Source organism: Haemorhous mexicanus, chromosome 11 (genome assembly GCF_027477595.1).
Source record: "Haemorhous mexicanus isolate bHaeMex1 chromosome 11, bHaeMex1.pri, whole genome shotgun sequence".
In the NCBI taxonomy this organism is placed as follows: Eukaryota; Metazoa; Chordata; class Aves; order Passeriformes; family Fringillidae; genus Haemorhous; species Haemorhous mexicanus.
The window spans coordinates 22,492,000-22,506,078 of record NC_082351.1 but is presented as its reverse complement, the minus strand read 5'-3'; the positions used below and the strand labels follow the sequence as shown (position 1 = coordinate 22,506,078).

General features: G+C 47.7%; 1 protein-coding gene across 1 annotated transcript in view; it reads right to left on the bottom strand.

Annotated features, from left to right (window-relative positions):
* The window catches only part of LOC132332460 (contactin-4), a 278,899-nt gene that overhangs the window by 24,704 nt on the left and 240,116 nt on the right, over nt 1-14,079 (bottom strand). The window contains exon 13 of the mRNA XM_059856845.1: nt 11,489-11,616. Within this exon, the coding sequence (XP_059712828.1) occupies nt 11,489-11,616 (128 nt within the window). The remainder of the gene's footprint in view (nt 1-11,488; nt 11,617-14,079) is intronic.

The window sequence follows — 14,079 nt, the reverse complement described above, 5'->3', positions numbered from 1 at the left end:
GGAACAGAATTCCCTGGGCCAAGCAGGTCTCATTTGTTTCCTGCTGAAGATGAGATTGGCTCGGGATGCCCTGTGCTCCCTCCTAAGGAAGTGACTCATTCTAATTAGAGGCACAGAGAGGAGACAAACCTGCCTTTCTGGGGGCTGTGCTCCTGCTTTGCTGCCTGCTGCTGATGGCAGGGGCAGGGTGCAGGCAGGATCACAGGTGAAATGAAAACAACAACCCCCCAGACTGCTCCTCATTAGAACTTGCTCAAAATCCTCAGCGCCTCCTCTGCCGAATGAATCTTCCCCACAGAGCATCATTAAAAAGTGTCCCTGACATTTCTGCTCTTCTGTGGCATTCTGCCTCAAATTATCCAGTTTTTCCTATGTAAATAATTCCGAGAGCCAGCCTGCAAAGACACACTCACAGGGAAGTGGAGGAGCAGCAGCTCCACCTCTCCCCTCAGCCTGTCCAGGGCTGGGCTCAGCCATGGGCTGGGGTTTTCTCCCAGACACTTCCACCCGTGGCTCTCTGTCACAGACACATTTTATCAAAAATCCTTTCCTTTGGATTTTTTTTCTCCTGAGGAGCTGAGAGGCCTCAGAAATGAAATGCAAACAATGATTATCTGCTGCTGTGGAATGCACCAGGTGCATCTTTAATTAACCTCATGTGGTTGTTTTAATTAATGGCCAATCCCAGTCCAGCTGTCTCAGACTCTCTGGTCAGTCACAAGATTTTATTCTCATTCCATTCCCTTCCTTTCCTAGCCTTCTGGTGAAATCCTTTCTTCTATTCTTTTAGTCTAGTTTTAGTGTATTATTTTCCTTTAATATCATATATATCATAAAATAATAAATCAGCCTTCTGAGCCATGGAGTCAAGGTTCTCTTCTCTTCCCTCGTGCTGGGACCCCTGTGAGCACCAGCACAGCTCTCTCCTGCAGGGAATGATTTCATTGTCAACTGCTCAGGTTAGCTCCCAGGACTAATGGATTTTTACACAGACTTTTTACTGTGCCCCTAGGATGGCAACTGAAATTTTCACTGCTGAAATACTGCTGATTTCCTAAATAAACTCTGTATTCACAACAAACCTGGAAGAAAACACAGTGCTAAACCCTACAAATTGGATTGGTTCTTCATGGCCCACTTCAAAACTTCAAATGAAAGCAAAATTCATATTCCAAGTGTGTGTGTGACTGACAGAGCTAGGGACAACCAACCCAAACCATGGCAAGTCAGTTCAGTGATGAAATTCCATGTATTTCAGAGCCCACCTGCTTCTGAGTCAGGAACACTGGTATTTTGGGATAAGGACAGGAGACTCCTGTCTCCATGTGATCTCTGATGGGATTGCTCATAACCTTGCACTAAATAAAAGGAAAACCAGGAGGCAGGAATCCCTGATATTGAAGCACCTCCTCCCTCTGGTGCAGCAGTGCTGCAGACACCCCTGACCTGTCCCAGGCTTTGTCTGGCTGCCACCTGCCTTTCATCACCTGACAGTAACTCTGGGTGACCTGCTGGCAATCCAGGCTCAGGGAGAACAGCTCCCATCAGCTCAAGTCCTCGGGTGCTGGGCTCTGCTGAGCTGCTTCCAAAAGTGCTCCTGAGAAAATGCTCAGCAGGGCTGGGATGTCCCCAAACACTGGCCCAGATCCTTGCCTGCAACACTCTCACACCTCCTCCTCCTACCAAACGTGCTCTCTGAACACTTCCTCTGTCTCTTTGATGTTAAAAACATCACCCTCGGGCCAGTCTGCTGCGAGTCAGTGATTTCAGGGATATAAAGTTCTTTTGCTTTATTCTCCCACGCTGCTTCCTCCATCCCCAGCTGAGGCAGAGATCTCCAGTCACGTTCAGATCATCATCTCCCCCATCCCATCACGCTGAATTCCTGACAGCTGGGGAGAGGTGGCTCTGGGGACACCTTCCCCAGTGCCACAGCAGCACCACGTGCTACAACAGCCTCAGCTTGTGTTTGTTTTACTGCTACAACAGCCTCAGCTTTGTTCTACTGCTACAACAGCCTCAGCTACAACAACCTCAGCTACAACAACATCAGCTTTGTGTTTGTTTTACTGCTATAACAGCCTCAGCTTTGTGTTCTACTGCTACAACCTCAGCTTTGTTCTACTGCTACAACAACCTCTGCTACAACAACCTCAGCTTTGTGTTTCTTTTACTGCTACAACAACCTCTGCTACAACAGCCTCAGCTTTGTTCTGCTGCTATAACAGCCTCTGCTACAACAGCCTCAGCTTTGTGTTTCTTTTACTGCTACAACAACCTCTGCTACAACAGCCTCAGCTTTGTTCTACTCCTACAACAGCCTCAGCTACAACAACATCAGCTTTGTGTCTGTTTTACTGCTATAACAGCCTCAGCTTTGTGTTCTACTGCTACAACAACCTCTGCTACAACAACCTCAGCTTTGTGTTGCTTTTACTGCTACAACCTCTGCTACAACAGCCTCAGCTTTGTGTTTGTTTTACTGATACAACAACCTCAGCTTTGTGTTCTACTGCTACAACAACCTCAGCTACAACAACCTCAGCTTTGTGTTCTATTGCTACAACAACCTCAGCTTTGTGTTTGTTTTACTGCTACAACCTCAGCTTTGTTCTATAGCTACAACAACCTCTGCTACAGCAACCTCAGCTTTCTATTTTACTGCTACAACAACCTCAAGTTTTCTGGTTTACTGCTTTCCCTTTGGGTATCACCCTGATTCACCCAGGAATTGTGGAATTCCCATGGAAATCCTGCCTGGAAGTTCATCCCACTGCATGCTTGGAAAGAAGGACAAGCTCTCTGTGCCCTCCTCTGGGATAAAGACCAAATTCATCCCTTAGTGCAGGCTCAGAAGCCAGGATCTCCCTCAGCAAGGAGGAGAACACTAAGCACAGCTTAAAATGTGGAGTGCAGCTGTCCTGTTCCATTTCCTGCCAACCAGAGGAGCTCCACAGAAGTGAAAGCTCAAGGAGACAGACCTGAAGTTGTGGTGAGTGCCCTGCAGAGGCACTCAGAGCTGCAGGAACTGAGCTATGGCCCCTGAGCTCTCAGACACCAGGGCTGGGATGAGAGAGAATATCCTGAGTTGGAAGGGAGCACCTTCCACTATCCCACTTTGCTCCCAGCCCTGCCCAACCTGGCCTTTTGTCCAGCACAGTGATTCAAATTATTTCCTATAAAATACCACATTCCTCCTTCCCAGCCTGTTCTTCTGTGTGAAAGTTGAGGTGCTGCATTGCAGTTAAAGTGGATTAAATACTGTAAATTATGGCAAAAAAAATATTGTAAAATGTAAATTCTGGCAAAATCATTCCAGTTCCAGGGATGGAGCATCCACAGCTTCTCTGGGCACCCTGGGCCAGGGCCTCACTGCAGAATAATTTGTTAATTATGATTTATGCCCAATCAACTCACTCACTCCCTGCATTTACTCAGATTTAAATGTGATCTGTGGCTTTGTTTTAGCCACACTGGGCTTTCATTTGTATTCAAAATCTGACAAATATTTTAACCTTTCTGAAATGCAGCGTGTTAAAATAAATTGAAGTGAGTTGATGAAAACTGTTAATTAACCTGCTTTTGTCTCATTAGGAGTCTGTGTTTAACCCACAGGTCGTCTCCTCTGCCAGCTGATGTGTGATCTGATCTTCAGAGATGAGCCAAACAACCCAGTTCTGTCCTGGCCATGGAGGACTCCTGAACCTCCTGCTTTTTTGGGAGAGGTCAGACAAATTCCTAAAACAAATTGCTGAGTTTTAAAGGCATTCTTCTTACCTTGTTTTTTTTTTTTTTTCCTGTGGTGGGAGAGGCTGCAATAATGCTGACCCTGCAATACATTGTGGATTTAAGGTAAAAATACAGAACAAAAATACTGGGTTTTTTTCCCCTCTACAGGTTACTCAGACATAATGGTTGAACTTTTCTAAAAATACAACTTTTCCCACTTCATGTGCTGAATCAGGTGTATCTATAAGCATCAGCACTTGCTGTAGTGCTGATTCCATTATTTACCTGAGCAATTTTCAGTTTTAAGAGCCTTGATGTGCCTGAAGGTTGCCTGGGGCTTGGAGGGAGAAAGGATGTGGTGGTGAGAGGGAAGAATCTGTGGCATTTCCCAAATCCAGGGGCAGCATTTCCAAGAGCTGCACCCCCTCCATCCCAGTACCTGCAGGAGCTGCTCTGGGGGAGCTGATCCCTGTGAATTTCTGCTTTGAACAATGTCACTCCAATAAGGCTGGAGATGAGTCCAAAGCTGGCACCAGAGCAAGGCAGGAGATCTATGCTTTTTAATATCAAGCTCTTCACCAAGATGACTTTCATCATGTTAATGGCTGAATCACACTGATTGTGAAGGAGCCAAAATGAGGCAATTAGTAAGGGCTGTGACAGCCCCACAAACGACACATGGGCTTGGCACTGGGAGCCAGATGGATTTCTTCAATATATTTCTTATTGTCTGCTTGTGGTAATATGTTCAATTAAACTAAATCAGGACTACAGAAGAACCTCTGAATTGCCTGAAAAAAAAAATTAATTGTCTGCTGCAAATTTAATGAAGCTTAGCACTTGTGCTATGTTTACAAGTTTTATTTGTTATGAGCAGTAAGTGCTTACAAGAGAAAAAGAAACTCTGAACTGACTGGGAGCAGCCCAGTGGTGTTTGATTTTAATACTGGATTTGATTTCATTTACATCTCTCTCTCTGCCATTCACTGGTTTTGTCCTTAGCAGCTGACTGGGCTTTTTCCTTTCCCCAGGAAGAACCTGGGAACCCTCACTGGGTTCATGCACAGTTCTGTGATTCAAGTCCTGATCCAATGTTTGGCCACAAACCTGTGATAGGACACGTCCCCAGAGGGGCCATGGCTGCTCACTCTGACCATCATCATCATCATCATCCTCAGGGTGTCAGTGACCCTTCCCTGCTCACAGATCCACAGGTGTGGAATCACAGACCCCTGGGACACCCTGAGCTGAAGGGACACACAGGGATCACCCAGCCCAGCCCCTGCCCTGCACACACACCCCAAATCCCACCCTGGGCATCCCTGGGGGGGAGTTATCCCCAAATCCCACCCTGGGCATCCCTGGGGGGTCACCCCCAAATCCCACCCTGGGCATCCCTGAGGGGGTCACCCCCAAATCCCACCCTGAGCATCCCTGGGGGGAGTTACCCTGGGCATCCCTGGGGGGGTCACCCCCAAATCCCACCTGGGCATCCCTGGGGGTTTTTCCAAACCCTCCTGGAGCTCTGGGGCTGTGCCCCCTCCCTGGGGAGCCTGGGCAGTGCCAGCACCCTCTGGGGGAAGAACCTTTCCCTAAAATCCATCCTCACCCCCCCAGCCCAGCTCCAGCCCCTCCTGGGTCCTGTCCCTGTCCCAGAGCAGGGATCAGTTGTGTTGGACAAGCTCACACTCAGAAAATCAGAGGCCAAACTCGTTTCTGAGCAGCCCAGGGAGGGGAGGCTGTGGGGAGAGCTCCACAGCACAGGAGGCACCTGCTTCTCATTTTGCCACTTCTGTCACCTCAGAATAATCACAGCCCTTTTGCTTCAGTTACCTGTCAGAAAAACAGGGATGCTGACAGGATTCACAACAATTTCATCTTCCTTGGGGTGCTCTGGGGCTGCCCTGATTGTTCTGGTGACCTCTGGTCCTCACCTGCACAGGGCTGGGAGGAAAACCAGACTTTACCTGTCCTAGGTGTAACAAGCCTGGGGGGGGATGCACCTGCCAGTGCTGAAACTCAGCCTGAGCCCCTCACACCTGCACAGGGTGATGTGGGTCAGCACCACACAGCAGCCCTGGCTGCCTGGCAGCTGGGATGAGCAGGGGAGTTGCCTGAAAGTCAAAAATCCTTGATCAAACCTCGTGTTCCAAGTGCCAGATGGAGAAGAGCTCTTGCAGGCTGCAAGGACCCTGAGGTAGCTGCTGGATTCCAGCAGCTCAGCTTCCAGCCCCAGCCTCTGCTGCAGGATTTCCCAGCCAGGGAAGAAGAAGTTGAGAAGAATAAGAAGAAGGGGAGGAGATGCAGCAAAGTGCAGCTCAGCACTGGGGCTGCCAGGCTGGAGGGAGGGCAGGCGTGGTGGGGGCACAGCCCTCTCATTTTTAATCCTGCCTTTCACACAGTGCTCTGGGTCATAATTTTACTTAAACCCAGCAAAAGAGCCTTAATTGTGTCCTAGAAATAATTGGTGCCAGTGGAAATAGTCCAATTAGAGAGGAATGTTTTCCTTTGCAATTTCATGGCCAAAGATTACAGCTTTCCTTGTCAGCTGTGGAAATCAACTTCGCTGCTGGTTGTGACTCAGAAGTCAAGAAAGGTTCCTCCTAACTTGGAAAAAAGTTTTATTTCTTAAACATGAGAATACATAACATGTTCTCATGAATAAATCAGAGCCTGCATAACTCCATGGCACTGCCTGAGCTTTTTTTGCCTGCAAATCCCTGATTTAGAGATTCTGGAGTAAAAGTTCATACTCTAAATTGACTTTTCCTCCATGAATTTTTTTTTTAATAATGTATTAGACCTGATAAGAAATATTCATTCATGGCTGAACTACAGCTGAAAATTGTGTTCAGCAAATGCTAAAACAAAATTTAAGGATAAGGAAACTTCTTTTGATGGTTTCAGAGTTGAGTCTTTGTCTTGGTTTTGACACCAGCTGAACACAAACCTCATGTGCTACCCAGGAAAATTACAGAAAGCCCAGAAAATATGGACAATAGTCTGGGATTATTCCTTTAAAATCTGCCTCTCTTTTTATAATTATATTTTGTGCTTTCAACAGCAGGTGTCACTTAACCAGGTCCCTTTTTTAAGGCCTGAGGCATAACCAACATGAATTTAGGATTAGGAGAGAAAAAGAAAGAATTTGCATGACCTCAAAGCCTGCAGGAAGAAGGCAGAGCTCAGTGACAGAGGGGCCACTCGTGCTGCAAAAGGAGCAAGCACCGAGCCCAGGGCAGGGATGGGTGGGATGGAAAATAAAGAAATGCCTGCAGCAGCTTCCTGGGACAGCTCTTCCATGGGAGCCAAGCAGCAGCAAAGGGGGAATCAGGGAGGTCTGGAGAGGGCTCCTGGGAAGGGGGCAGTGCTGAAACAGGGCAATGGATTTCAGTGGCTGCTGTGATTTCCCCTGGTTCATGTTACAAAAACCCCTCAGCATCTTAATGTGCAGTTCATTCTTCATCTGGGAGAAAAGTTAAAGCCTCACTCCAAGGAATTGATATCCCAGTTACTCCAAAGTCACTTCAAACCCAACAGAGCTGAGAACAGCTGGTAAAATTCTAATTTACTGGTATTCACCAATTAAAAAAACACCAAAACCTAAACCAAAACCAAGCACAACACAAATTCCAAACAAAGAAGTTTCAATTCTGATCAAGTGATGCTGAAACAGAGACAGCCATGGGTGGCCAGAGGGGACCATCTCATCCCACTGCCACTTTCTGCAGAAGGGGAATGCTGTGTCCTAAAGGACTGCAACAAACACAGCAAAAATTCCAGGTCTAAAGGCAGCAACATCTGAAATCTCTGAAAAGTTACTCGATAACGGGCCCAGAATTTACAGTATTTAATCAATTTTAACTGCAATGCAGCACTTCAGCCTTCACACAGAGGAATAGGCTGGGAATGAAAAATGTGCTATTTTATATGAAATAATTTGAATCACTGTGCTGGACAAAATCAAGACTATCAGTCTATTCAAGCGTGAGGAAAAAATAACCTCCTGACATTATCTTTGTGTTCTTTTCCTGCTGAAGTGATAGAGATTCCACCCAGCAAAAGTTCTCCTGCTTTTACTGCCTTGAGCCCTCCCGTGACAGCCCAAATGAGAGGAGCTCACAGCAGCAGGAAAATGTGAAAGGTGCATCCTAATTAACGAGGCAAATGAAGCCATTGGAAGCTGCCCTTGTCAGGGATGCACCAACGTGACTGGAATTGCTGCACTCCCCAGGGGAGCAGGCAGGCACCAACCCCACCAAGCACTCAGAGATCAACTTCAACTGAAATGTATTTAAATCCTTGTCTTTAGATAGATAGATTTATATAAATCTATGTCTTTAGATGGATTTCCAGCTGAGCCCACAAAAAGCAGATGTTTGGGAAGGGGTGCCAGCAGTGGCACCATGATCCACTCACCTCCAGTCCCAAAGCAAGGCTGGTCACAGCTGAAATAAAAACCATTTATTGTGTCTGCTGGGAGCTCATCCTGCGTGCCAAGGAGCCTCTCACCCCCTGAGAGGAGCACACAGGGCTCAGCTGATCCTTGGGGTTTATAAAACCCAGCTGGGTTGGGTTGGGATGGGATGGGATGGGATGGGATGGGATGGGTTGGGTTGGGTTGGGTTGGGTTGGGTTGGGTTGGGTTGGGATGGGATGGGATGGGTTGGGTTGGGTTGGGTTGGGTTGGGTTGGGTTGGGATGGGATGGGATGGGATGGGATGGGATGGGATGGGATGGGATGGGATGGGATGGGATGGGATGGGATGGGATGGGATGGGATGGGATGGGATGGGATGGGATGGGATGGGATGGGATGGGATGGGATGGGATGGGGGTCCCACCCACCCCTGCTGCAGCTGGGACATCAGCACAGGAGCCTCTCCTGCTGCTCCCCACAGCTCCTATTGCAGCAGCTCCCTCTCCTCTATCAGCCTCTGATCTCCCTGCATTAAATACAAATGAACTCATATTGCACAGGCTGTGCCTGTTTACTCTGGTTGTCATTTAATCCCCCTGGTGCTCAGACAGCCTCTAATCTTTCTGTGTGTTGCAAGAATTGAACATTTAGCCTCAAGTACAGGAAAAAATTGAGGGAACAAGATGGAAAATTAATATTTCTATAATACATGGAAACACACACCGTGTTTTACAGCGCTCTGAACGCTGCCTGAGAAGGAGCTGCTTCTCCAGCCTTACAAACTCAATCCTGCTTTTTAATTTAAAGGGCAAACTGTACAAGCAAGTTTCCCAGATTTCAGGTCTTGGAGGCCAAGAGGTTCTCATTTAGCACCAGCCAACAGAACAAACCCAAAGCACAAGTGCACTGGTTCAGAAAACCACTGGGGCTCACCCAGCCTGACAACAGAATGTTAGTACCCAGCCCTACGGGCACCTGTCAGGATTTGATGTTTTTTAAACTGTCTACTCATGCATAAAATGAATATTTATTCATCCCTCTCTGGTTGTTTGCCAGGGTTATTTTAAGCTCCTTGCTTCTGGTGTAACATATTCCTCTCCCACTCCCATCCTTGCCTACGCTGTCTCTGACACTGGAGGCATCTCTCCCTGAGAAAGGAAATTAAAAAAAAAACAAGGATAGCCTGCAATATTAATGGAAGAACACAGGAAGGTTAGAAAAAAACGTCTTGACCTTCACAGGTTTTTACTCAATGACAGAAGAGGAGTTAGAAAAGAATGCAAGCATATCTTAAGGTCAAAAGCCACATCAGCTGTTAAATTAGTCTTTTTGTACACCACAAAACTGAGGTGAAATAAGGAATTCACTCATATTTCTGTCCAAACTCACACGTGTTTTACTGAGAGCAGAGAAACTCAAGCATTTCACTCTATAATACAATATTTTACACAGTTCATTTGGAGTTCAGAATAGTTTCTGCTCTTTTATACTTTTTATGGGCCAGACTTGGAAATTGCATTTCTCAGTTTGCTGTTAATATCCCCATCTCAGGCTGAAGAGTTTATTCTGTGCTTGGTGCACATGTGTCACTGCCATTAATGCAAATGGAATGGAGTCAAAGCAGGGCACTGAGGGGGAAAACCCTCACTAATCCTTTACAGCCTCAGTGGGAAGAAAAGTGATTTGTGGAGCAAGGGAAGGCAGAGATCAGGTACAGCAATGCTGAGATGGTCCTGGGAGCTGCAGGGCATTCCTTGTGCACTGGGAGGGAGGGAGGACAAGCTACAAAACCATGGAATAACAGAACCCAGCCACTCCTGCCTCCAACAATTGGCTTTTTTGTGTTGGGAGAAGCAATCCCTGAACTGCAGCTCCTGGTTCTCCCCCTGGGGTCTTGCAGCAGGTGGAAAACCAGGACAGCCCCAGCTGTGGGCAAGCTGGAGCTGGACAGCTGGAACCCACCCTGGGGCTGTCCCTGGGGAACTGGGAAAGGGATTTGGGGCTGGAACCCACCCTGCTGCCATCCCTGGGAAGGGACTGGGGCTGGAACCCCACCCTGCTGCCATCCCTGGGGAATTGGGGAAGGGATTTGGGGCTGGAATCCACCCTGCTGCCATCCCTGGGGAATGGGGGAGGGGGATTGGGGCTGGAATCCCACCCTGCTGCCATCCCTGGGGAGCTGGGGAGGGGGACTGGGGCTGGAATCCCACCCTGCTGCCATCCCTGGGGAGCTGGGGAGGGGGATTGGGGCTGGAATCCCACCCTGCTGCCATCCCTGGAGAAGGGGCCGGGGCTGGATTTGCTAATTTGCTGCCCAGTTTTGCTCTGGGACAGGCAGAGGCTGATCACAGGATGCCCAGGGAATGCCCCTGGATCCCTGGAGGTGTTCAAGGCCAGGCTGGACACTGGGGCTTGGAGCAGCCGGGGACAGTGGGAGGTGTCCCTGCCATGGCAGGGGGTGGGACAGGATGGGTTTTAAGGTCCCTTCCATAATTTTGATCATGGATAAACTCTTTAATGTTTGTGTTCCCGGAGCAGCCCTTTCCTGGCTGTTTGCTGCAGGTGCCTCTAAGGACAACCCAGATGAGGAAAAAAGAGAAGCAGCTCCTACAGAGACCTACCTCTGGTCCTCATTGTCTCTGTTCTTGTTTTCAGGGACACCATGGGCAAATGCCACACAAAGGACTCAAAACAACCCCAAACCTGAAGAATTGTTGGGGTCCACATGTTCCTTACAAGGTTAAAAAAATCCCAGACTGGCTGGGGTGAGAAGGGACCTCTGGATATATTCCAGCTATAAAAAACATGGATTAAAACCCACACTGAAACATTTAAAGTATCTTCTGTGCACCACAGACACAGCTGACAAGGACAGCCTCTGACTATGATACATCACTGCAAATGTGTGGGAGAATTAAAACTGACAGCATTGGAGCTTTTGATTGATTTATCACTTTGTAATCAATGTTTCCTGATTTGCTATCCAATATAGATTTTTCCCCAAAGAAGAAGGAGATAGAGGATGAGTGTAAGGGCAATAATCTCTATGTTCATGGCCTGTAATAATTAATCAGACCCTGGACTACTCATCAGCAGGGCAAAAATTAATTCAACACATTTGTCAGTCCCTCTCATTGTTTACCAAATTATTCCTTTAAATAACTTTGTCACATTATTCCTTGGTCCAATCACAGCTTTTACTTTTGCAAACAACATTTGACAGAACACGAATAAACACCCGGAATCCCTGAAACGCTGAAATTCAACCCTGGAGGAGGAATAACGAAAATAAACAGGACTTTGTGCCCCAGCCAGCCACAATAAGAAGGGTTTAGTCACCTTTCACCACCAGGCTGCCCGTGCTGCTGGCTGTCCCAAAGTGGTTGGTGGCCACGCAGGTGTAACTGCCCGCGTCCGACTTGGTGACGTTGACGATGCGCAGGCTCCCGTCATCCAGAACACTGATCCTGCAAAGACAGCAGGCACACCAGCTTTAGTTCCCTTATTTTTTTTAAAAAGCCTCCACAAAATCAAAGCTTCAGCCTGTGTTTCTTTTGGCTGAGGGTGGTTTGAAAGGTGCAAAATGCAAGTGAAGATCTTTGTATCTCCGCGGGTCTCAAAAGGCACCACTCAGGCTCCGAGTAATCAATGGAAAGCAGGACAAGCTCAGCACTGTGCTCCAGCACTGCCCCACCAGGCTCTGCCCTCCTTCCCTCCCTCCACACTTCTGCCACCCCAGGAAACCCAGAAAAGTGGAGTTTTAGATTATTTCTGTACAGTTGAGGTTTTATTTTTAGTTATTTACGCTTTAGTTTCAGCCATATGGCTGAAAGCTATTTACTGGCTAATCTCTTCCATGGATCATTTTAATTGTGTCTGTTGATGAGGCCGGATTTCATTTCAAATTCTAATGCCTCTTCTGTCTCTGCCTTTCTCCTGCTATTGCTTTCCTTCTCAGCTGTCTTTATTCCCAGTGTCAGACTGGTTTTCAGGTGAGGAGGACTGGAAAGCCCTGGGGACACCTTTGGATCAGGACACCAATCCAGCTTTGGCACATCTCAGGGTGTGCTGTCTTTATTTCCTTCCCTTCCTAAGCTGAGACTGTGCTCCCAGGCTTTACCCTGAGCCCACGGACATCCTTTAACCCCAGGCAGGTTTGCAAAGAGCTGCCCTGAGTTCTGCAAACCCCTTCCCCAGAGAGCCCCAGGGATGTTTAATTCTCATCAGCACCTCCCTCCACCCTCCTGGAAACGAGCAGCATTCAAAGTGACAGATAACTGTACAAGTTAAGTGATTTTTTTCCAAATAAATCAGACCATTAAAACCTCTCTGTGACTCATTGGTTAGGAGGCCTTATGGTTATGTTGCTCTTTTTGCTGAAGTTGCTTTTCTACAGAGAAGGTTTTGTCCTCCAAACTGAATCCAACCTGCTAAAAGTTAACAAATAATTACTGGAACACTTGGAAATTTGTTGCAGTTAGTTGAGAAGGGAGGAAGGCCTCTCTCTGATATTGCTAATTCCCAAACTGTCTTTGCAGACCTGCTTTAAACGAGATGAGAGGCTCATTTCAGGCCCCTGAGGGTCTCAAACTGCTAATTGGCTGGAAGCCAACAACCCTTCACAGCCACAGCCTCCAGCAGTTTGGGTGGAAAAGTTCTTCCAAGGCACGAAGTTCAAAGTGACTGAAGCACTGCTCAGTGTGCTCTCTCCTCTGGAATGCACCCTCAGAATGTTTTCTAACCTGATGCCTGGGAGGATATAAAACCAAACCACATTTCCCATAAACACACACATCAAACAAAGTGCTGGCTGCTGACTGTGCACCTCTTTAAACCACCACCAACTCAACAAAGGAGCTGCTGACTTGCTGTAGAATCTTCTGGGCTGCCTGACTCCACTAACAGCAGTGGTAACAATAAATAAAAATATAAAAATATCCCTAAAAAATAAAATATCTCTTCTTGCGCAGGTTAATGAACTGTTCTGCTGCTAATGTCACTGCTAATCAGAGAAAAATCACAGATTATAAAAATATCTATTTGGAAAAAGAAAAAAGGCAATTTGAGATAGTTCAGCATCCTCATAGGAAGAAAGGTCATCTGTTTCAAACACAGAATTTGTAAGAGAGAATCCTGGGGTCTGTCAGGTCCTCAGGGAGCAAGGGCAGGTCTGAAATGAGGAGATAAAAGCATTGCTTCTTTCCTAAACTGAAGCACTGGGTTCCACTGCAGCAAGAGCTGCCCGTGTCAGTGTTTGGATCCAAACTCTCCTGGGGACAAAGGACCTCTGGAAATGCTGCAAACAAAATCCCTCCCCAGCCCTCCCATTCTGCCATGGCAGCAGCAAAAGGGAGAAATCCCTGAACACTTTGCACTCCCTAAAGGAGCTGACAGGCCCAGAGCTCCCAGAGCAGCTCCTGGGACAAGGACAGGCACAGGGGGACAAGGGGAAGGCTCCCAGTGCCAGAGGGCAGGGCTGGCTGGGACATCCATCCATCCATCCATCCATCCATCCATCCATCCATCCATCCATCCATCCATCCATCCATCCATCCATCCATCCATCCATCCATCCATCCCAGAGGGATCACAGCTGGCTCAGCACAGCCCTGAGTGTCCAGGAGCAGCTGGAGATGGATGGACAGCTCATGTAGCTGTTCATCACCTTTTAAACAATGCTTGCCATGCCAGGGGGGTCACTGAAATGATCTCATGGATGTGGTACTGACAGTGAGGCAGAGCTGGGGCAGTGTCAGGAGGAAGAGCAGGGCAGAATCCCTGGGGCTTGCTCCCAGCTCCTGATGCCCTGCCAGGTGTGTGAATCCCCCAGCAGCAGGAGGAAGAGCAGGGCAGAATCCCTGGGGCTTGCTCCCAGCTCCTGATGCCCTGCCAGGTGTGTGAATCCCCCAGCAGCAGGTGTGTTACCCCCA